This window comes from Trachypithecus francoisi, unplaced genomic scaffold, assembly GCF_009764315.1.
Source record: "Trachypithecus francoisi isolate TF-2019V2 unplaced genomic scaffold, Tfra_2.0 Lachesis_group5, whole genome shotgun sequence".
Lineage (NCBI taxonomy): Eukaryota > Metazoa > Chordata > Mammalia > Primates > Cercopithecidae > Trachypithecus > Trachypithecus francoisi.
Window position 1 is genome coordinate 124,262,945 of NW_022681470.1, and position 24,529 is coordinate 124,287,473.

At 36.3% G+C, this 24,529-nt stretch overlaps 1 protein-coding gene across 5 annotated transcripts in view; it reads left to right on the plus strand.

Moving 5' to 3' along the window:
* The window catches only part of DPYD (dihydropyrimidine dehydrogenase), an 881,134-nt gene that overhangs the window by 700,344 nt on the left and 156,261 nt on the right, over nt 1-24,529 (plus strand). For all 5 annotated transcript variants that reach the window (XM_033199100.1, XM_033199098.1, XM_033199103.1 and 2 more), the window contains one exon: nt 5,320-5,462. In XM_033199100.1, coding sequence (XP_033054991.1) covers nt 5,320-5,462 — 143 coding nt within the window. The remainder of the gene's footprint in view (nt 1-5,319; nt 5,463-24,529) is intronic.

The window sequence follows — 24,529 nt, forward strand, 5'->3', positions numbered from 1 at the left end:
CTACATAAATGCTGCCTCTGAAAGCAATTGTCCTTGAGGGTAGTACAAATTATAACAGCAAACACTTCTACAATTTTTATTATGTAAAATAATAAAAATGGCCTTTTAATAATTTTATTATAATAATAATAATAAATGGCCTTTTATATATTATGTAATTTATTCTTCAAAACAGTTCTATGAAGATGTTATTTACAATTTTTATTATTTTATAGATGACAAAATTGAGATTCAGTGAGATTTAAAATGTTTCACAAAGTCACACAGCTTATAAATGGAACTTAAGATTTGAACCTCAGCAGTTGACTCAGTTGTCTGTCTGGTGTTGGTAGCTAGTTCATCCTCAAACTGCCTTCTGGATAGAATTCATATTAATAGTATTTATAAAATGTATAATGTTCTAACAAATGTGAATTGTTTCTAATGGAATACTGGTAGAGAATGAATAACTGGATTCAAATTATTACCTTGAAATAACCTACTACAACAGTAAGACCTGGTGTTTTGTGAGTCAAGCGTAGATATATAGTTAGGACACAAACTGATGAACCAGGGAAAAAAAAGCCATAGGTGCTTAAAAAATATTTTGCGGATAGACAGATGAATGGATAAATGAAGACTGAGTAAGAAACCTGATTGTCATAATACATTAATACACACATGTCAATATATAATACTATAGCCAATGATAGCGTTTCTGAAATTGTATTTAAAATGATATCTGACAAACGAGAGTTCATTTTCTTAAGAAAAATACTTTTCACCAAAATCAGATTGATTAACAATTCAAAATCTCTGGATTACTAAAATGTTTTTCTAAAACATGAATCAATCCAAAAATGTTCTGTATAGTTTATCTAAGACAATCTGTGAATTCAACACACTGATTTGTATTTTAAATTATGACTACATGGAGGGCCTAGATTGATTAGAGACCAAAAGTTACAGTTCAGTCTAGTCCACCAGGAGAGCCACATAATGCAAATCAAAGTTCTTGGTAGCAATGTTGCAACTCGTAAGTCCAGTTCATTTTTTGTTTGTTTGTTTGAACCTGCAGCTTGTTTCAAAACGTAGGAACTCAGAATGGCTTGATTTTTATTGGAGAATTCCACACAGTTGAAGCAGAATGACTTGATGTAACTGAATTCCCCATTAGGTTCAACTGGCCACCCCATGTAGATGAGGGCTTAATTTAAATTGCATGTTACCTATTAGTTCATTTAAGTGTATAGGATTTCAATTTCTTGATTTAAACCTTGTTGTTTCCTTAAGGATAGAGCCCATATACACATTCCTTGAACTTCTCACTCTGGCTTCTTCCTCCCTAGTCTTTGGTCTAAAATCATTAATGGCTGTAGCAGTGACAGAATTTTAGAAGACCTTTATCTCGATAATTGTAATTCAGGAAGTCTTTATGATTTTCATTGGCATATGTACAATTTTGTATGGCATTGATATATGTATTTTCTTTTAAACCAAAAGTTTTATTTTTATCTTGAACGTATTATTATTTCATTTGTCATTTTAAAACTAAAAATTAATTCTGTATAACAATTTAGAAAGATCTTTTTATATACCTTCAATTTCCTTCTAGAAACCATTCTTAGTGGGTGAACTCATTCTTAAAACCTATTCCCCATAAAAATGCTGAGAACAGGTAGATTATATTTCATATTAAATCAGTTGAGCTATAAAAATCAAATTGGGTTTATAATGGAAATAAAAACTGACTTTACTATAGTCCAGCAACAGAGAGATCATTTCTTCATGTTTTTGGATCTCATTTCCTCAGAGAACATAGTTACTCTTAAATTTAAAAAAATACTTTTATTTTTGAAATGTTTTTCTGTTCATTAGGTACATTATAAAAATCCTTAGAAAGGAATAAAAACATAAATTAGAAAATGTCTTATTGACCTAATTGAGCATCTTCAAATGGCAATAAGAATTTGCTGATTTTTTTAACACCTGTGTAGTAATGTTGCCCTTTAAGTGTCACTGGTTGATTTTTCAAAGCTGTGTTGCCATTTTATGTCCATTAATATCAATTGGAATATGTGGCCAAATCCCTGTATACCACTTTGAAATTTTACCCCTTACTGTTAAGGATAGTCTTCTAACAGTGGAGGTAGAAATAAATTATTTATCTACTTTGCTCAAATTTACTCTCTTGGGTCAACTAAATAAGGGGGAAAAAAACAATATTTCTTTATTACTTCAAAGTAGTGTGTATATAAAGAAGCCATTGGATTAATATGTATTGACTGTGTCAGTTATATTGTGCAGAGATAGCTGTGTGTCTATCAAAAAGTTTGTTATAGATTTCTTTAAAAATGCCTTCCTTTAAGTTTTATTGTTATGTAGATTTTTTAGTATAACTAAAGATGCGTATATACATATGTGTGTTTTGTATTCTTACTATAAATTCTGTCCACTATTAGCCTTTTTATGGTTAAAACATAAAAACTGTGAGGAATCACTGATAGATAATATAGAATTAGAATCTTAATGTCCATTTTCTAATTTGCCCAACTTAACACTTTGTATTCAAAATGTCTGTTATGAATTTTGAAGTGTCAGTACTCAATATTCCTAACTAAGAAATACTATGGTAATATGTAGAGGAAGATGTTTTAGGTGTGGGAGCCACAAGTAGACATTTCCACAAGTATTTTTGTGTTGAGTACAAAAGCATTAGTCGTGAAAAGGTTCAATTTTATCTGAAACAGATATGAACAGGATAAAAAGAAAGCCACCTATATTTTATTTTATTTTATTTATTTTATTTTTTTTTTTGAGACGGGAGTCTTGCTCTTGTTGCCCAGGCTGGAGTGCAGTGGCGCGCGATCTCAGCTCACTGCAGCCTCTGCCTCCCGGGTTCCAGCAATTCTCCTGCCTCAGCCTCCCGGGTAGCTAGGATTACAGGTGCGTGCCACCACGTCCAGATAATTTTTGTATTTTTTAGTAGAGATGGGGCTTCACCATCTTGGCCAGGCTGGTCTCAAACTCCTGATCTCAGTTGATCCATCTGCCTCGGCCTCCCAAAGTGCTAGGATTACAGGTGTGAGCCACCACTCCCAGCCTCTTTTTTAGACTTTCTTTTTTAGAGCAGTTTAGGTTCACAGCAAAATTGAGAAGAAAGTACACAGATATTCAGTATATCCACGGCTCCAGCACATGCATGACCTCCTTCATTATCAACATTCCCCACTAGAGTGATACATTTGTTATAATCGATGAACTTGCATTGACACATACAGCCTAATTACCCAAAGTCCAAACTTTACAATAGGTTTCACATTTGGTGTTGTGCATTCTACGAGTGTAACAGATACATTCTCTAAGTGGGTTTTTTTTGTGTGTAAATGTATAACAACATGCATCCACCATTATAGTATATACAGTATTTTCACTGTCCTAAAAATCCTCTTTGCTCTGCCTGTTTATCCCTCCCGTTCACTCCTTACAACCACTGATATTTTCACTGTCTCCACAGTTTTTCCTTTTCCAGAATGTCATATCATTGGAATCATGTGGTATCTAGCCCTTTCAGATTGAAAGCTTGGTTTCTTTTTTTTTAACTTTTGGTTTCTTTTCTTATTTAATTATTTTATTTTATTTTTTAAATTTAATTTTTTTTTTTTTTTTGAGACGGAGTCTTGCTCTGTCGCCCAGGCTGGAGTGCAGTGGCCGGATCTCAGCTCACTGCAAGCTCCGCCTGCCGGGTTTACGCCATTCTCCTGCCTCAGCCTCCCGAGTAGCTGGGACTACAGGCGCCCGCCACCTCGCCCGGCTAGTTTTTTGTATTTTTTTAGTAGAGACGGGGTTTCACCATATTAGCCAGGATGGTCTCGATCTCCTGACCTCGTGATCCGCCCGTCTCGGCCTCCCAAAGTGCTGGGATTACAGGCTTGAGCCATTAATTTAATTTAAAGTTCTGGCCAGTTTTTAAAGGAAAGCTGTGTGTGATACCTCAGAGTAAGCACTCCAGTAAATACATATTGATATTGCTGGTGACTCGTGGTGGCGGAGGTGATGACAAAGAACTCACCACATGAGGCTGAACCAGTTGTTTGGTTATGGTGTTTGTGGAGCAGCCCTGGTTTAAGGCAATGTCATATTCTTGCATAAATTGAACTGTCTTTAGTTTAGAAAATGCTTAAAGGACCCCTGACTTATAAGGGAACATCAGGAATATCAAATTATATTCCTTTATTATGAAAGCATCAATGTACTCTGGGATGTTTAACATTTGAGAATTCAAAGTAGCTTTAGTACAATATATTCATTTAAAAAATAGCCCCAAAGTATTCTTTCCATCCATACAATTTTTATTACTATCAGGGAATAATATACTGGTAATGTCTGGCTAATTAAATATTTAAATACTAAATGCAAACACTCTACTGGATTCTAGTAAATTCTCTTTAACTTAAAACTTTCTAATATGTGAAAAATTGAATTAGACTCCCTATTTTTTTTTCAAATTGTGGGAAGTACATATAAAAAGCAGCATGGAATCTGTAAGTTCATCAGCACCTTGCCTTTTTTTACAGAGTCTATGTTCACAACAGCTGCTTAGTACTCTGCAGAAACATAACATAGCTGTATGTCTATTGATGCACTATATGTGATTGTTTTTCTTTTCAAAATCTGTTGTTCCTTGTTGTTTCTTGTTTGTTTGTTTTTGAGACAGAGTCTCACTCTGTCACCCAGGCTGGAGTGCAGTGGTGTGATCTCGGCTCACTGCAACCTCTGCCTCCTGGATTCAAGCAGTTCTCCTGCCTCAGCCTGCCAGCTAACTAGGATTACAGGCGCCTGCCACCACGCCTGGCTAATTTTTGTTTTTGTATTTTTAGTAGTGATAGGATTTCGCCATGTTGGCCAGGCTGCTCTCAAACTCCTGACCTCAGGTGATCCACGCACCTCGGCCTCCCAGAGTGCTGGGATTACAGGCGTGAGCCACCAATGCTCAAATGTTCTATGCAGTCTTTTACACATTACTGTATATCAAAATGTAATATGCATATAATATGCATGCATAGAGAATTCTGTGTTTGCTACACCTACTTGTATAACATGTCTAAGTTCAATATTAGTATCAAAGTCCTTAAAATTAAAAAAAAATCCATTGACAAATTAACATGCCTTAAAACATAGCATTCATACACTACATATGTACATATCTTAAACAGAGATAAAGTAATTTGAAATTTGTCCGGTATGACACCGTCATCACATGATAGCAGTAGAAGTAATATAAGACAGTATACTCAAGTGGTCAGTGTGCTAACCATTGATTATCCTGATTTTGTGTAGGGACAGCAATCAGACCTATTGCTTTGAGAGCTGTGACCTCCATTGCTCGTGCTCTGCCTGGATTTCCCATTTTGGCTACTGGTGGAATTGACTCTGCTGAAAGTGGTCTTCAATTTCTCCATAGTGGTGCTTCAGTCCTCCAGGTAATCATTGTGTTTGTCTGTCCCTTTTAAAAGTCTCTATCTCACAAATACAATGTAAGTTATGTGACCCAAAAAAAATAGATTCTTTTTTGGGCCTCTTGAAAAGGGGGACATTTGGGATCAAAATGGCAGCATGTATTAAGTTCCTCTGATGAGTTAAGAAGAGACCTGAGGTTTATTTCCTGTCCTGTTGAGGGCTTATGAACCCACTGTGTTTTTCTAATATATTTATTCGCCCATGTGTTTCTGAAATAAATGAGATCAGGTACCCAAATGCATACTGTCCTACTGAAAAAACAACACATGAGGAAATCTGGGTAAAAGTAAAATCTCAGTTGAAAAACAAAATGAAATCAAGGGCATGAAAATCTATGTCATTACCGAATTTGATCCTGAGGTTCCTGACAGCCAAAGAAGGAAATTATTGGCTTTATAACTTTTAAAATATTAAAATAAATTGGTTGTTCAGCTTCTTGTAGTACAAAGCTGAGGGAACTTCTTTCTTCCCTTGTCCTCTTAAAGGGATGCTGTGAGATGTAGTGAATTGTACTCTTAATAACACCCCTAAAATAATAAAAATTAGACTTTAACAATTATTCATATACTTTTTAAAAATAATGTTGCTCAACATGGGCTTAGTACTATCAGCACATTTTAGCATAAGAATTTCTCATTCAGGTTTTGTAGCCTGAATTGATCTACGGACAAAACTTTTTATATGACTAGACTGTGAACTCTCTGGTAATACTCCATTAATAATGACTTCTCACTACTTAGCATTGATGGTAATTGGAAAGCAGAAAGTTTAGCATCACATATTCTCTGGCAAAAGGGTCGAGCGTAAAGAGTTCATGTTGCTGATTTGACAATCAGAATTAACATTGTCCTATGAAATACCTACAATCTAAGGTGGAAATACTATGCATTAGAAAGCTAATGGAGGCAGACTTTTGCTTCCAAGAGGATGGAATAGATTTACTTTTCTCTATGCCTCCCACAATATACAACTAAAGACCCTTATATATGAAACTCATATAAGAAGACTGAAAGGTGGAGAGGAGGCAGATTGGCTAGGGATCTCAAGACCCAAGAAACAATACAGTGGTGGGTTACCTGGGACTTTTTTCATCACATATCTCACACTTGGAGCCAAAGAAGCCCAACAACCCAGAAACAACAATAGGCACAGACAAAAAGGCTGCTCTCTCTAACCAAAGAACCAGGAAAGGGGCAGCCTAGCAAGAGAGAAAACTTTTAGACATAAATCCTCTACTTCACCCAACACCACAGATAAATATTCCATCCCTACACCCATCCATGCAAGCAAAGGACAAGTAGAGATCTTAGATGTCCACCCTTGCCAAGCAGTCTCACATCCCCACTGGGGAAAAATGAGCCCTCACCCCCATCCCATGTCAGAAGCCTGGACTTCTCCCCTCACCGGAGAGTAATGAGGTGTCCCTCCTCCTCCCTTCTGCAGTAGTAGTAGAGGAGGTCTAGTCGAGACTCACGACCTTCATCACCACCATGTGGTAATAAGGCCACTCTCCTTTCCTCCTTCTTACGGTGGCAGTGAAGGCCAACTAGGGAGCAGCAACAAGGCGTGCCTGCACCTCTCAGCCAGGGGTGGATCAGTGCAGGCTTACTGGAGAGCCAGAATTCTCACCTCCTTCCAGCAGTAACCAGAAGCCGTGCCCCTCGGGTGTCCAAGAAAGCCAAGTAAGATACCTGGGCTTCTGTCTGGCATTAAGGAGGTGGCGTTCTCCACTTCCCCTGCCAGATTGATACCAAGGAAGGCTAGCAGAAACAGAAAGTTTGTAAGATCAAGAGTCTCTTAATACTATACCAAAATTGTCAAGATTTCAATTAAAAATTACTCATCATACCAAGACCCAGGAAAACCTCAAGCTGGATCTTAAAAAAGAATTGATAGATGCCCACATTAACATAACAGAGATACTATAATTATCTGTCAGAAATCTTAAAGCCTCCATTATAAAATTGCATTAAGCAACTACAAGTGTGACTGAAACAAATGAAACAACAGAAAGTCTCATCAAAGTAGTAGAAGATATACAGATGCAAATTTTGGACTTAAAAATGCAGTCACTTAAATACAAAACTCAATTGATGTGTTCAATAGTAAAATGAGAGAACATAAGAAAGAATCAGGGGGCCGGACGCAGTGGCTCACTCCTGTAATCCCAGCACTTTGGGAGGCCGAGGCGGGCAGATCACGAGGTCAGGAGATTGAGACCATCCTGGCAAACACGGTGAAGCCCCGTCTCTATTAAAAATACAAAGAATTAGCCGGGCGTGGTGGCGGGCGCCTGTAGTCCGAGCTACTCCGAAGGCTGAGGCAGGAGAATGACGCGAACCCTGGAGGCGGAGCTTGCAATGAGCTGAGATGGCGCCACCGCACTCCAGCCTGGGCGACAGAGCGAGACTCCGTCTCAAAAAAAAAAAAAAAAGATATTGATTCTTCCTATCCATGAGCATGGTATGTTCTTCCATTTGTTAGTGTCCTCTTTTGTTTCACTGAGCAGTGGTTTGTAGTTCTCCTTGAAGAGGTCCTTGACATCCCTTGTAAGTTGGATTCCTAGGTATTTTATTGTCTTTGAAGCAATTGTGAATGGAAGTTCATTCATGATTTGGCTCTCGGTTTGTCTGTTACTGGTGTATAAGAATGCTTGTGATTTTTGCACATTAATTTTGTATCCTGAGACTTTGCTGAGGTTGCTTATCAGCTTAAGGAGATTTTGGGCTGAGACAATGGGGTTTTCTAAATACACAATCATGTCATCTGCAAACAGGGACAATTTGACTTCTTCTTTTCCTAACTGGATACCCTTGATTTCTTTCTCTTGCCTGATTGCCCTAGCCAGAACTTCCAACACTATGTTGAATAGGAGTGGTGAGAGAGGGCATCCCTGTCTTGTGCCAGTTTTCAAAGGGAATTTTTCCAGTTTTTGCCCATTCAGCATGATATTGGCTGTGGGTTTGTCATAAATAGCTCTTATTATTTTGAGGTACATTCCATCAATACCGAATTTATTGAGCGTTTTTAGCATGAAGGCTGCTGAATTTTGTCAAAAGCCTTTTCTGCATCTATTGAGATAATCATGTGGTTCTTGTCTTTGGTTCTGTTTATATGCTGGATTATGTTTATTGATTTGCGAATGTTGAACCAGCCTTGCATCCCAGGGATGAAGCCCACTTGATCATGGTGGATAAGCTTTTTGATGTGCTGCTGGATCCGGTTTGCCAGTATTTTATTGAGGATTTTTGCATCGATGTTCATCAGGGATATTGGTCTAAAATTTTCTTTTTTTGTTGTGTCTCTGCCAGGCTTTGGTATCAGGATGATGTTGGCCTCATAAAATCAGTTAGGGAGGATTCCCTCTTTTTCAATTGATTGGAATAGTTTCAGAAGGAATGGTACCAGCTCCTCCTTGTACCTCTGGTAGAATTCAGCTGTGAATCCATCTGGTCCTGGACTTTTTTGGTTGGTAGGCTATTAATTATTGCCTCAATTTCAGAGCTGCTATTGGTCTATTCAGGGATTCAACTTCTTCCTGGTTTAATCTTGGGAGAGTGTAAGTGTCCAGGAAATTATCCATTTCTTCTAGGTTTTCTAGTTTATTTGCGTAGAGGTGTTTATAGTATTCTCTGATGGTAGTTTGTATTTCTGTGGAGTCCGTGGTGATGTCCCCTTTATCATTTTTTATTGCGTCTATTTGATTCTTCTCTCTTTTCTTCTTTATTAGTCTTGCTAGTGGTCTGTCAATTTTGTTGATTTTTTCAAAAAACCAACTCCTGGATTCATTGATTTTTTGGAGGGTTTTTTGTGTCTCTATCTCCTTCAGTTCTGCTCTGATCTTAGTTATTTCTTGCCTTCTGCTAGCTTTTGAATGTGTTTGCTCTTGCCTCTCTAGTTCTTTTAATTGTGATGTTAGAGTGTCAATTTTAGATCTTTCCGGCTTTCTCTTGTGTGCATTTAGTGCTATAAATTTCCCTCTACACACTGCTTTAAATGTGTCCCAGAGATTCTGGTATGTTGTATCTTTGTTCTCATTGGTTTCAAAGAACATCTTTATTTCTGCGTTCATTTCGTTATGTACCCAGTAGTCATTCAGGAGCAGGTTGTTCAGTTTCCATGTAGTTAAGAGGTTTTGATTGAGTTTCTTAGTCCTGAGTTCTAGTTTGATTGCACTGTGGTCTGAGAGACAGTTTGTTTTAATTTCTGTTCTTGTACATTTGCTAAGGAGTGCTTTACTTCCAATTATGACAGACTAGATTAAGAAAATGTGGCACATATACACCATGGAATATTATGCAGCCATAAAAAAGGATGAGTTTGCATCCTTTGTAGGGACATGGATGCAGCTGGAAACCATCATTCTTAGCAAACTATCACAAGAACAGAAAACCAAACACGGCATGTTCTCACTCATAAGTGGGAACTGAACAATGACATCACTTGGACTCGGGAAGGGGAACATCACACATCGGGGCCTATCATGGGGAGGGGGGAGGGGGGAGGGATTGCATTGGGAGTTATACCTGATATAAATGACGAATTGATGGGTGCTGACGAGTTGATGGGTGCAGCACACCAACATGGCACAAGTATACATATGTAACAAACCTGCACGTTATGCACATGTACCCTAGAACTTAAAGTATAATAAAAAAAAAAAAAAAAAAGAAAGAAAGAATCAGGAATCAGGGAACTAGAAGACAGAGCAATAGAAATTGACCAATATGAAAAACAGAGAAAAAGAAGACTGAAGAAAAGAATGAAAACAGCCCTCAGGGAACTGTGGGACTATAACAAAAGATGTAACATTAATGTCCTTAGAGTCCCAGAGGAGAGGTGAAAAAGGTAGGAAAGAAAAAAAAATGGCTGAAAATATTCCAATTTTTGCAAAAGACATAAACCTCCAGATTCAAGAAGTTAAGGTAAACTTCCAAAGAGGGCAGCTTCAGAGAAATCCATACCAAAATCCATCATAGTCAAATTTCTGAAAACTGAAGAGAAAGATAAAACCTCGACAGCAGCAAGAGAAAGGTGACACCTTACTTATTGGTGACAAACAATTCTAATGACAGTGGATTTCTCATCACAAGCCGCGGAGTCTGGAAGGAAGTGGGACATTTTTCAAATTCTAAAACAAGAACTGTCAGCTCAAAATCCTGTATCCTTCAGAAATAAACCGGAAATCAAGACATTCTCAGCTGAAGAAAAACAGAGTGTATTGCCAGGAATCCTTAACTGAAAGAATGGCTAAAGGAAGCTTTTTCAGAAGAAAGGAAATGATAAAAGAAGGCACCTTAGGATATCAAGAAGGAAGGAAGAATATGGAGCAGTGTCTTCAAAAAGAATCTGGAAGATAAGAGTATCCAGGCTTGAATATCACCTGAATTTATTTTCATGAACCTGTAAAAATGCTTGGGCTGAAGGATACAATTGAGTTATGAGTGGATTTCAGAAGAGACTCTTGCTCATGCTCAGGTGTGACCATGAGCAAGTCATGCATGGAAGTAAAGATTATTGGCTGTCTACCATGTGCTGCTAGTAACTGCTGCTACATACTGTATTTCCACAACCTACTTGAGAGTGAAATTTTTAAATATATATTTTTTAATTGACATCAACTAAGGATTGGTGGATAAAAGTGGTGGATATGGCTTGGTTCTGTGTCCCCACCCAAATCTAACCTTGAATTGTAATAATTTGCACATATTGTGGGAGAGACCTGGTGGGAGGCAGTTCAATTATGGGGTCAGGTCTTTCCTGTGCTTTCCTGATAGTGAATAAGTCTCATAAGATCTGGTGGTTTTATAAAGGGGAGTTTCCCTGCAGATGCCCTCTTGCCTGCCACCATGTAAGACGAGACTTTGCTCCCCATTTGTCTTCCACGTTATTTTGAGGCCTCCCCAGCCACGTGGAACTGTGAGTCAATTAGACCTCTTTCCTTTATAAATTACCCAGTCTCGTGTATGTCTTTATTTAGCAGCATGAGAACAGACTAAAGTCACATGACTAGCAATGGAGCCAGAATTCCCATCTAGAGTTTCACAGCCACAAAACAAATACTCTTCCAACTAGACACATGGCCTGTCTTCCCTCACAGAATCTGTAAGATGGAAATATTAGTAATACACAAGTCTTCCATGCCCACTCAAAGCTTACTTGTTCAGACTGTAGCTTACCTCTTAGAGTCAAGATGCTGTGAAGAGAAGAAATGTGCAATCATAGAAAACTAAAGGAGAGTTGTATGTCCTGCGTGTAGATGTGTACTCAGGATGCAGAGCCTCATATGTAAATTTACATAGAGTACCATGTGTCCTCATAGAAATGAATGGTGAGATAGTTATTGAAATGTCAGCTTCTACTTAGGCTCCCCTTAAATGGAAAATCAGAAACTCACTGACTATGCACATGAAGCCTGTTGTATTCTGTACATGAAAGGACCCTGGAACTGGAACTGCAAGAACCAGTGAGACAGTTCTGGGGCAAGACCTTTGCCGTCTCTCTTTTGTGGGCCATGTTATTTCTTCTTCAGAAGAAACTTAAATTCTGTCCACTCTTTTTCTCTCCATGACTTACTCTTGCCTCCTCTGGACTTCTTTCACATAGCTGTCATGACCCTTTGACCCACTCCACATTGTAGCCTTTTAGCTCTCATTTCTCTGTGACATGTCTCACTAGCTTACTGTCTGTTGACTTGGATTTCTTTTTTTTAACTTTCATTTTAAGTTCGGGGTATGTGGGCAGGTTTGCTACATAGGTAAACTTGTATCATGGGATTTGTTGTAGAGATTATTTTATCACCCAAATATTAAGCCTAGTACCCATTAGTTATTTTTCTTGATCCTCTCCCTCCTCCCATCCTTCACCCTCTGATAGGCCCCAGTATGTCATTCCCCTCTATGTGTTCATGTGTTCTCATCATTTAGCTTCCACTTCTAAGTGAGAATATGCAGCATTTGGTTGTCTGTTCCTGTATAACTTTGCTAAGGATAATGGCCTCCAGCTCCCTCCTGCAAATGACACGATCTCGTTGTTGTTTATGGCTGAATAGTATTCCATGGTGTACATGTACCATATTTTCTTTATGCAGTCTATCATTGATGGGCATTTAGGTTGCTTCCGTGTCTTTGCTATTGTGAATAGTGCTGCAATGAACATACGTATACATGTGTCTTTATAATGGAATGATTTATATTCTTTTGGGTATAGCTCAGACTGCTAAGAGAGGATATCTGTTTGCCTAAATTTATCTTTTTATGCCAGGCCCCATCATAAGCCATTGGTTACCCCATATATTGACTGCTTGGTGTGTAGCAGAAACATAGTAAATTTTGGTTGAATGAATTTGTTAAATGAATGTGCTTGGTTATGGGTGTTTTGTTTTGTTTTGTTCTGTTTTTACCAGAATTGTGAAGAGGGGATAAAAGGATTCACATGGTATAAAAAAATCATTACCTCTTTAGCTCTAGCTGGGAATAGCCCAGAGACTTTCTAGCTATTAAAATATTGGTTCACAAATGATTTTGTTAAAAATATAAAGTTTCACACATAGGCTTTTACTTCAGAAATGAAGAGGAAATCAAGACATTTTCAGCTAAAAAACACCTAAGAGAATTTATTGCCTGGAGAACTGGCAATCTAATCTGTAGAAATTTAAAGATTATTTATCAGCTCTGCCATTAGCTTGAGTCAGATTTTTAACTCAGCCAGAACATGTTTTTTAACCAATATTAGCTAAAATATGAACTAAAATCAGTATTAAGATATATATACTTAGAATGGTCATAAGGTGGGAAATATTCGAATTTATTGTTTTAGTTTGGTAGTTCAATGGAGGGTAGAGAATATGTATTTCCATCTTTCTTCCATTCTAACTGAATTTCACTTCATTCCACTCCCTAATCTTGGTTAACCTAACCTTTCATTCAGTATACTTTTAAGCTGTTAAATATTATTAGAGAAATTAATGTAACTCTGCAGTTGGGCTTACTCCAAATACACAGTGCTTAATGTCTGCTGGGGCTTGGGTACTAGTCAGTATTTCTTTTTATTCATCTATTTTTTTTTTTAACTTCCTATCAAATTCTTTGGGTTTTGTTTTCGTTCTTGTGTGTTGGTTGTTTGTTTGTTTCTTTTGAGACAGAGTCTCGCACTGTCGCCCAAGCTGGAGTGCAGTGGCGCAATCTCAGCTCACTGCAAGCTCCGCCTCCTGGGTTCACACCATTCTCCTGCCTCAGCCTCCCGAGTAGCTGGGACCACAGGCACCCGCCATCACGCCCGGCTAGTTTTGTTTGTTTGTTTGTTTGTTTGTTGTATTTTTAGTAGAGACGGGGTTTCACCGTGTTAGCCAGGATGGTCTCGATCTCCTGACCTTGTGATCTGCCCGCCTCGGCCTCCCAAAGTGCTGGGATTACAGGCATGAGCCACCACGCCCAGCCTCAAATTCTTTCTTGCAGTTAGTTCAAATCTTTTTCATATAGCTCAAAGCCCTTAGCCTCTCGATCGTCATCCTCCCATTTCTCTCATATCATCTATTCATTGGCTCTCATTGCCCAACCCAGTTCTGTTCTCTGGTTTTACAATATTTATTAAATCCACCTTTCTAATGATTTCTATTCTCAAGTGAAGTGTGACCAACAAAATGAATTCTTTATAGCAGATATGACCAGACAAATGAAATTTATTTAAATACCTAGGTTATGGTGCTGATACACTGGAGTATAGAAATAGAAGTCCTGTAATAGGTATAGAAATAGCAATATAAATAAATATTTTGACTGTTTTTTCTCATACACTATCCATCATGTATATAGACTATGTAGGTAAGTGAGTGCACTACTAAAATTAAGATTTACACTCAAAGTAGTAATTTCAAAATCTTATGTAGATAAGTGAGTTCCCTACTAAAATAAAGATTTACACTCAAATTAGTAATTTCAAAATCTGTTCCAAATGAATCTGTGTTTGTAAATTAAGCCATATGACTGACATTAAGAAGAGTAATGACATTTCAAGAATGGAAAGCTAATTTTTTTCATAAGTTGTATAAGTGTGATAGAGCATGCCTTCCTTATTGCTTTATATACATCACAGAGAATAATTCATGCATTCGTTTTTTAATAAATATGTATTGAGACCCTACTATATACTTAGCATTGTTGTAGAAGTTTGGAATATCTCTGTAAATTGAAAAAAAAAAGTCTGTTACCTTATTGGGCTTACACTCTTGTGAGCGGAGACAGAAAAATATACAATAAATGGTAAATATAAGTGTATGATATTTAACATAAGATGATAAGTGCTGTGGGATAAAACAGACTTCACTGTAAAGATATTATTTTTATTAAAAAGTGATGGTTGTCTGTAATCCCAGCACTTTGGGAGACTGAGGCGGGCAGATCAAGAGGTCATGAGATCGAGACCATCCTGGCTAACACGGTGAAACCCCGTCTCTACTAAAAATACAAAAACTTAGCCGGGCGTGGTGGTGGGTGCCTGTAGTCCCAGCTACTCGGGAGGCTGAGGCAGGAGAAGGGCGTGAACCCAGGAGGCGGAGCTTGCAGTGAGCCAAGATCGCGCCACTGTAGTTCAGCCTGGGCGACAGAGCGAGACTCCGTCCCAAAAAAAAAATAATTGATAGTTGTGAATCCTAGAAAATTTTTATTGAAGAAAAAACCTAGGTTACAGCATCACTTACTTAAATTTTTGCTAATTGAGGAATTAAATGTAAGTTCACAAAATACTGTATATCACCTCATCATTTTTAATTTCATTTATTTATTTTCATATGCATAATCAAACTGAACCTTATTCTTACTTGATATACCAAAATACATTTTGCATGTCAACATAATTCTGTATATAGTGCTACCTTCAGTGGTCACATATTATCCCATATTATAAATGCACTGAAATTTGTTTATAAAATCCATTGTTTGGATTCTTCTTCACCACTAGTGTAAGCAGTGCTGAGAAAACCAAGTTGCATTTATCGCTGATTATTTAATAATATTTTTTAGTGTAATCAATGTAATTGATCAGTAAAGGGCATATACTTTTTTTAAAACTCTTTAAAATTTTTGTGGGTACATAGTAAGTGTACATATTTATAGGTTACATGAGATATTTTAATATAGGCATGCAATTCATAGTAATCACGTCAGCTAAATAGGGTCCACCTCACAGTTTATAAACTGAAATGTCCTTTAGGGTTTCAGATTACATTTTTTGGGGCAGTTATTGCTCTTCCTTTTTTTTTTTTTTTTGAGATAGAATCTCACTGTGTCCCCAGCTGGAGTGCAGTGGCACAATCTCGGCTCACTGCAATCTGCGCCTCCCAAGTTCAAGCCATTCTCCTGCCTCAACCTCTGGAGTAGAGCTGGGATCACAAGTGCGTGCCACTACACCCAGCTAATTTTTGTATTTTTAGTAGAGACGGGGTTTCACCATGTCAGCTAGAATGTTCTCGATCTCCTGACCTTGTGATCCACCCGCTCGACCTCCCAAAGGGTTGGGATTACAGGTGTGAGCCACCATGCCCAGCCCAATTATTGCTTTTCAAACCAAAATTTGCTTCAAATTTTTTTGAGTGAATTTTCTTAGAATGTATCGTTTCTCAGTGGCACTGTTTATTTCTATGATCTTACTCTATAATGTGCTTTGACAAGATGTTAACATTTCCATGGTAAAGCATCCAATCATCTTACCTTAAAAAATGCTTCAGTTTTTTTTTTTTATTTTTATGAAAAATACCATTGGAATGTTTGGAGAGATTTTATTGAATATTTTGAATTAATTCTTCCAGTTCTTGAACATGGGATATCTTATCACTTATTTGTGCTTTCTTCAATTTCTGTAATCCATGTTTTATAATTTTCAGTGTACAGGTCTTTCACCTCCTTGGTTAAATTTATCCCTAAGTGTTTATTTTTATGCTACTATAAGTGAGATTCATTCTTTGATTTCTTTTTTGGGTAATTTTTTGTTAATTTATAGAAATGCCACTAATTTTTGCATGTGAATTTTGTATCCTGCAGCGTTATTTAATACATTTATTCTGACCGTTCTGGTTTTTGGTGGAGATGTTAGAGTTTCCTACATATAATATCATGGTATCTACAGAGACTATTTAACTTTTTCTTTCTGATTTGGATGCTTTTATTTCTTTTTCTTCCTAATTAGTCTGGCTAGGACTTTCAGTACTATGTGGAGTAAAAATGAGGAGAGTGGACATCCTTATCTTGTTCTTGGTATTAGAGGAAAAGCAACTTCTCACTATTGAGTATGATGTTAGCTGCATGCTTGTGATAGATGGCCTTTAGTGTGCTGAGGCACATTCCCGGTATATCTAGTTTTTTGAGAGTTTTCATTAAGAAAGGATGTTCAATTGTATCTGATCCTTTTTCTGTATCTATGAAAAGTATCGTACGGTTTTTGTGCTTCATTCTGTGAATGTGGTGTTACGGTATTTGTTGGTTTGCATAGGTTGTATCCTTTTTGCATCCCTAAGATGATTGTCACTTGATCATGGTGAATGATTCTTTTAATATGCTGTTGAATTCAGTTTGTTATTACTTCGCTGGAGATTTTTGCACCCATGTTTATCAGAGATACCGCCTATACTTTGTTTTCCTGTAGTACCCTTTTCTGGGTTTGGCTTCAGCGTAATACTGGGCTCAACTGAAACTCAAACTCAAAATGAATTAAAGACCATAAGACCTGAAATCATAAAACTCCTAAAGAAAATACAGGGGAAAAGCTCCTAGACACTGGCCTTGGCTATGATTTTTTGAATAGGACACAAAAGGACTTGCAGCAAAAGCAAAAATAAACAAGTAGGACTACATCAAACTGAAAACTTTGTACAAAAAAGGAAACAATCAATAAGATGAAAAGGCTTCCTATGGATTTGGGAAAATATTTTCAAGCCATATATCTTTTAAGGGGTTAATATTTAAAATATATAAGGAGCTCTCACAATTCAAAAGCAAAAAAACAAATAACCTAATTTTAAAATGCTTTACTCAGGATCTTTGGAGAAAAAAATGTGAAATCATAGAAAAATGAATGAGAGTTATGTGTCCTGAGTGTAGACGTTAATATTCTTTCCGTAAAGAACTTGAGTAAATATATTTGAGTAAAGAACCTGAGTAAATAATGAACCAAAGGAGACATAAATGGCACAGATATTTGAATAGATGCTTAACATCACGGATCTTCAGGAAAATGCAAATCAAAACTACAATTACACCTGTTAGAATAACTATTATCAAACAAGATAAAAGATAACAAGTGTTGATGAGGGTGTAAAGAAAGGGCAACTTTTGTTCATTGTTGGAGGAAATGTAAATTGGTGCAGCCATTATGGAAAACAATATGGAGGTTCTTCAAAAAATTAAAAATAGAACTATGATGTGTACGATGTGACCTAGCAATCCCTCTTCTGGGTAAATCCCCAAAGGAAATGAAATCAGCACTGTGTGTGTGTGTGTGTGTGTGTGTGTGTGTGTGTGTGTATGTGTGTGTGTGTATATTTTTATATGTGTGTGTATATATATCTGTACTCCCATATTCTTTGCAGTACTGTTCACAATAGCCAAGATATGGAAGCAATCTAAAGTATCTATCAGTAGATGAATGGATAAAGAAATTGTAGTATACATACACAATGGAGTTTTGTTCAGCTGTCAAACAGAAGATCCTGCCATTTGTGTCAAAATAAATGAACCTAGAGAATACTATACCAAATGAAATAAGCCAAACACAGAAAGGAAAATGTTGTATGATCTCTCCTATATGTGGAATCTGAAAAAAAAGTTGAATACTTAGAGAGCGGAACTGTGGTTATCATATATGGGGGCATGAAGTAGGAAGGTTACAAAGAGATGCAGTTCAAGGTTACAAAGTTGCAGTCATGTCAGATGAGTGAGTCTGGAGATCGAAAGCACCAACATAAGGAATCCAGTTAATAATATTGTATTATATATTGGATATTTGCTAAGAGAGTAGATTTTAGACACTCTTACCACCAAAAGAAAAGTTACTGTGTGAAATGAGAGATGTGTTAATTGACTTGACTGTAGTGATCATTTGACTGTGTATATGTATAACAAAACATCATGCGGTACACTTAAATCTATATAACTGTAAAATGGATGAAATGTTTCAATGAATGCTGAATATAAAAACTAAGAAATTAGCTAGAGAGTAATCTGGGTACTCCAGATCATTTTCCTAGTACAACTTTGGAGTGAAAATGAGTATTACAACAGAACCAGATGTAACACTGTGGCCTAGAAATGAGATCGAAAACCGATTACAGGCTTGCGTTACTGGGTAACTGCTCTTATAAGTTCTTCAGACAACCCAACTGACTTCTAATTTATTTAAGTGAACTTCAGTGTCTTTGAAATCCCTGATTTTTTTAATCTTATTTGACAGGCTTTCATTACTTAGAATATGCAAATTGGAAATATGAAAAGGACAGATGAAAATTATCAGTAAATTTCAGGTAGTGATATTTATAAAAACCTTCCTGTTAAATTATATTCTCAAACTATTCATAAACTCTTGAGGTCTTGAAATCTTTTTGAGGGCTACTCTGAAAAAGAGCAGTTTGCTTCTGACTGCCAATTATTTATTCATGAAGAGAAAAATAAATAACTAGTAATTCACCTTCAGAACAGTTTGAAAGGAGAACTTTAATAAATTAACACTGGCTTTTTTACATTTTGGCTTTATTGTTAGTCCCAGATCTTATCTTCCCGACGAGTCCTGTATCCTCTTTCTAGTATTTAAGTACTAGACTCCAATTTCTGTTGAAAAACTGTTTAGGGATTTGTATTACAACCAAAGCTCAGACCGAGTCAGTTGCTTTCAGTGATAGGTTTCATTATAAAATGTTCACCTTCCTCTATAGATAAGAAATGTAAGTACTATATGACTTTTTTCACTGAATGACTATAGGTTTCTAAAATTTAATTTAATGATATTGCCGTTACAATTCATTACCTTAAGGAATTTGATTCAGAATGTCAAAAATTATAGGAAACCATCAGTTAATTCACAAACAATTATGACCTGTGCCTTCATTGAGATTGTATGGGTGGGTGGGTGTGTGTGTGTGTGTGTGTGTTTAATTCTATTTTTTCTCTATGGGTTTGTCACTAAAGTTAATAGAAAATCCTGAAATATAACAGAAAGATGAAGCATAGTGGGCATTTGCTGTGGAAAGTCATGATCACATGACAGACACTCGCTGGACTCAGATAACCAAATCAATTTTTAACAATAATCAAAGCTGCTCTGATAGAGCTAGTTCAAGCTAAATGGAATTTTTTAATGTGATCAGGAAATGTATTATTTTATTAAAATTAGCGAAAAAGAAGTAATTGAAGCAGCACGATGACGCTGTTTCCACATGAGTGCAGATGGATGCATTATCCATATGATCTCTTGGTCATAATATACACAGAGACTTCACTGCTTCAACTTTACTGATGGGTGTCTTTAGGTGATAAAAATTTTGCATCCTATATTACAGATTTTCATTGAGTAGATGGAAAATATTTATTCAGTAACTTCTAATTTTTTATTTCAGAATCATTCAATTTCAGGCCAGAGGATAATAAATGGTAGTAAAAATAGTTAACAACTTTCAAAATTATTTGAAATGGCATCAGAACTATTTCACGTAGCTGGTTAAAAGGGAAATATTTTTTCTTTCCATTATGCGATTTCTTGTGTCATGGCTTTAATGAATGTTTCACTTACAACTTTAAGAACAATATGTAAGTAGATATTTTTAAAAATAGAAACTCAATAGTCTCACAATAATATATAAGAAAAAAATGCTTTTAGTTTATCCTTTCAATGATGTTCTAATTGCTGTGTCAATTATCACATTATTTTAAATTACTTTAATGGAAGGTTATTTTCAAGAGGTTTTCATTTTTAAAAAGCATCTTGATTCTAGTGCAACAAATGTTGTTTATAAGCAAAGAGAATAAATTAAATGGAAACTTAACTACGTCTTTGAGTGACTACACATTCTCCACTTGATAGAAAGATTAATATCTAGATTCAAGAGAAATTAATTGAAATCCAAGCTAATATTTTTGAAAGACACTCTTTACTTTAGAAAAAAATATAATAGTATTGTACAATGACTATTTCAAGTTAGAGAATAATCATGAATTAGCTAAGATGTTTGCAGGCATATAGCTACAGAAAATTCCTGACCCTATATAAATTTCCTTGCCTAAATTTTTTATTGTCCCTGACAAATCCTTTATATTGTCCATTCCTATTTGAATTGTATGTAGAGATGTGGCTAAATAACGGTCTGACTTCTTTTTCAAAGAGTCTTCATATGCTTGACCAAAGTCTTAAACTACTATTTTTATTCTTCATTTTAAAAGAAAATCTCAGTTGTTTAGATATTCTTATTTCACATATTATTTTCTAAACATTGTATATCTTTGTTCCTTTCCTTTATTTCTGGTTTATCAGTGTCACTTGAAATGACTTGTGATTGGACAGGTATCTGATTTTTTAATAACTGTGGCTTAACTTGTTCATCCAAATGACTATTAAAAATAGTTATTTGGGGAGGTAATGTGGTAACTACTTTTTATACATTGAGAATGGATTTCATTTCCCATTTTAAAAAGCTAAAGAGAGCCAAGAGGAATGATCAAAGCTGGTTGTTCAGTGAATTAGGTATCCAAAGTCATGAGTCTTTTTTTTCTGTTAGTTCATAAATTGATTTTAATTACTAGTTTACAGGGAAATGTTCCAAAATTGTTCTGAGCAGTGCCAACATATTCCCAGGTGGTTATTTTGAAAAGACCACTTAATTTTGATGTATATAATTTGATATTTGTTTTAAAATTTCTTCAATGTTTTACAGACTCTGGTACTAAGTTAGACATCAAGAAATCCTAGACTGCATAGGGAATTTAGAGAGCTCTTAGACCATAGCAAAATGTATTATAAAGGGTATTAATGATCTAATGAATATTACCTTCTATTTTTTCAAAAAGCCTTTTCCATATGTTAATTTATATAATTCTTACAAAGCTATGGGTATATCAATAAGCATTTTTAACCCCATTTATAGATTTGCATATTCACAGTTTGTAATTTCCTTAAGTTTATCAGTTGACTTTCCAGTAGGACTAGAAACCATGTTACCTGATTTCTATTCTATAATTTGTCTCTACATCCCCCACCCTTACTGTACTATACTCAAGAAATGTGCTAGCAAAATGAAAGAGGAATTCAACATAAAAAACATGTGAAAGCTTGCTCTTTTACTTATTAATTGCTGATTCATTCTCAGTTCTTGAGCTCTCTCTGTGAGTAGTTTGTTTATACCCAGTCATATAATTTTTAAGTGAGATATTTGCTTTTGTCTTTATTAAGTAGTTTATGTCTGACTTCTTCAGTTTCCAAAATTATTTTGAATTCTGATCATTCTTTCCAGGTGCTGAGATTTCTAAAAGACTGGCTACTCTGGGGCTACTGGGCTCTGCTTGGGGGAAGCAGAGAAATCCATTTGATCACATTTTTGAATAACATCAAATTTGGAGTAAATTTGGAATAAAGAGTAAAATTGGAATAAAGAGCAAAGTAGATTCAGAAAAATCAGGAGATGTATGTGTGATTGATCTAATATGAGAAGATACAGTTAATTATTGACAAAAGTAAGGTCCTATTCTTGGGTACAAAAACTTAACTATACATCTGAAGTAGAGACAACCATGGCAAAGAGAAGATTTTGTGGAAAAACCATCGAGGGATTTAATTGACAGTAAGATAAACAGTATAGCTTCCTTTAAAAAGTTGATCTTAGTTACATTTGAAATGTGGTATCTAGCAAAAGAAAAATAATGTCCTCAATGAACTATCATAAAATGACATCTTTATCACCTAATGAGCCCTGCTCTATCCCAGGCAGGGCTCAAGCATCAAGGATACAAGGATGGTCTCAGACATCTGAGACCTGCCTTTAGGAAGCTTGCATGCTAGAAGCTCCCTCAAAGGATTCATGTCTTCGTCCATTTTCTGTTACTTACAACAAAGTACTCAAAACTGGGCAATTTTTTAAAAAAGGAAATTTATTTCTTACAGTGGTGGATGCTGAGAAGTCCAAGGTCAAGGGTGCTGCATCTGGTGTGAGTTTCTTGCTGGCAGAGACTCTCTGGAGAGTCCTGAGGTGGAGCAGGGCATCATGTGATGAGGGACCTGCGCTTGCTAATGTGCCAGCTCAGATCTGTCTTTCTCTTCTTATAAAGCCATGAATCCCACTCCCATGATGGTGCATTCATCTAGGAATGGAATAATCCATTCATGAGGGCAGAGCTGTCATGATCCAGTCACCTCTCCAAGACCCCACCTCTCAATATTGCCACATTGGAGAATGAGTTTGAACATGAATTTTGGAGGGGACATTCAAACCATAGCAATGATAAAATAATTGAGCCATTCAGAGAACTAAGAGAAGAGTGTCCCCCTGGCCAGAGAAAGAGCAACAGCATAAATATCAAGGCGTAGTTATACAAGGGTGTGAGCAAATATGGCCTATTTCAGGCATGGCAAGACATGCTGAGCAGAGGTGACAATGAGAAGAGATCAAGTGAAAGACATGGGCAGAGGTGAATCTTGTGGAGTACTTCAGGTCATGATAATGATTTTAGATGTTATTCTGCACTTGGAGAGTGACGTGTCTCCAAAGAGTGGCAAGGTCTTTACATTTTCACAAGCCAACAGCACACCCACTGTCGCTTTCCTCAGATCCCAGAGCGAATGCTCAATGGACCCTTTCTACTTTGTACTTCCAGGGCATCGTGTTCATTTTTAATTATTGATTTTTATCCTCCAAAATTTTAATTCTCCTCTTGTCTAGGGCTACTCATTGCCTCCTTCACCTTTGGTTAGCTGCTTATAAATATGTTTTACTACTCTCAAGGGTGACAGGCCCCAAAAGTGTGCCTTTATCAACTCAAATTTATCACTTGTAGAGGAAACATGTCTCTAAAGCACATGTTCTGTTAATGGTAGGACATCATCATTAACTTTCTATACAAGAGAAAACATTATTAAATATTAATCAAAAAATCAGACTTACACAGATCCCTTTCCAGAATCATTTAGTTCTATCATGTGCTTAATATATTTAAAATTTTTCCTAAGGATTCAGATGAGAATAGATTGTGCCACTCTAAGTATTTCTCTTGCAACAAAAAATGAAAATACAGACCACAAAAATATATTTCACAATTGGTCCCTCGTAAGCATCTACCTCCCTAAAAGTTTCCAATCACGACATTCAGTTTTGTACCCCACTTTTGTTTTGTGTGTACTGTCCCAATTCTTTATAAATTTTCTTCATTACATTTTCTAAATGACACTGAATTATAAGCTTATTATAAAAATGAAGCTCATGGGTTATGTCCACTCTCCTTTTTAAAGGACTTCTCTCTCTACCTGATGATTACTATCTTTCCTCTAAAGGGTTCAAAACAAATTTAGACTTTTCTGGGCTATTTTCAGACTGGTACCTTTAATTTTTTTATGCACCTTTGCCTTTTCAAAAGGCAGTTTCTCTTTGCAGTACTAACAAACCAAACTTTAAAATCTCTTATCCTCCAAACACCTACACTCATGTTTATATAGGCCTGTTTACAGTTAGTCTCATGTTTGGTCACCATCTTTTCAATGTGTTCACAACAAACTAGACCCTCTGATGTTATCTTCTTCTCAGAAAGTCCACTTGTCACTTTCAATTTGGCATATCATTATTTTATTCTTCTTTTCCTTTTTTCCTTGTGTTGGTGTACTTCTGATTTCTTCTGAGTTTATTGCTTATGGAGTAGGTTTGAAAAGTTCCCATTCCTAACCATCTTCCAAGATTAGAAAATTTGAGGATTTATTTATTGACTTTTTGGGTTTGATCTAGGATGTCTAAAGGCTGAGGCAGAACAGAAAAGAGGAAGAGGGAGGAAGACAATGTTAGACAGTAGCTAGA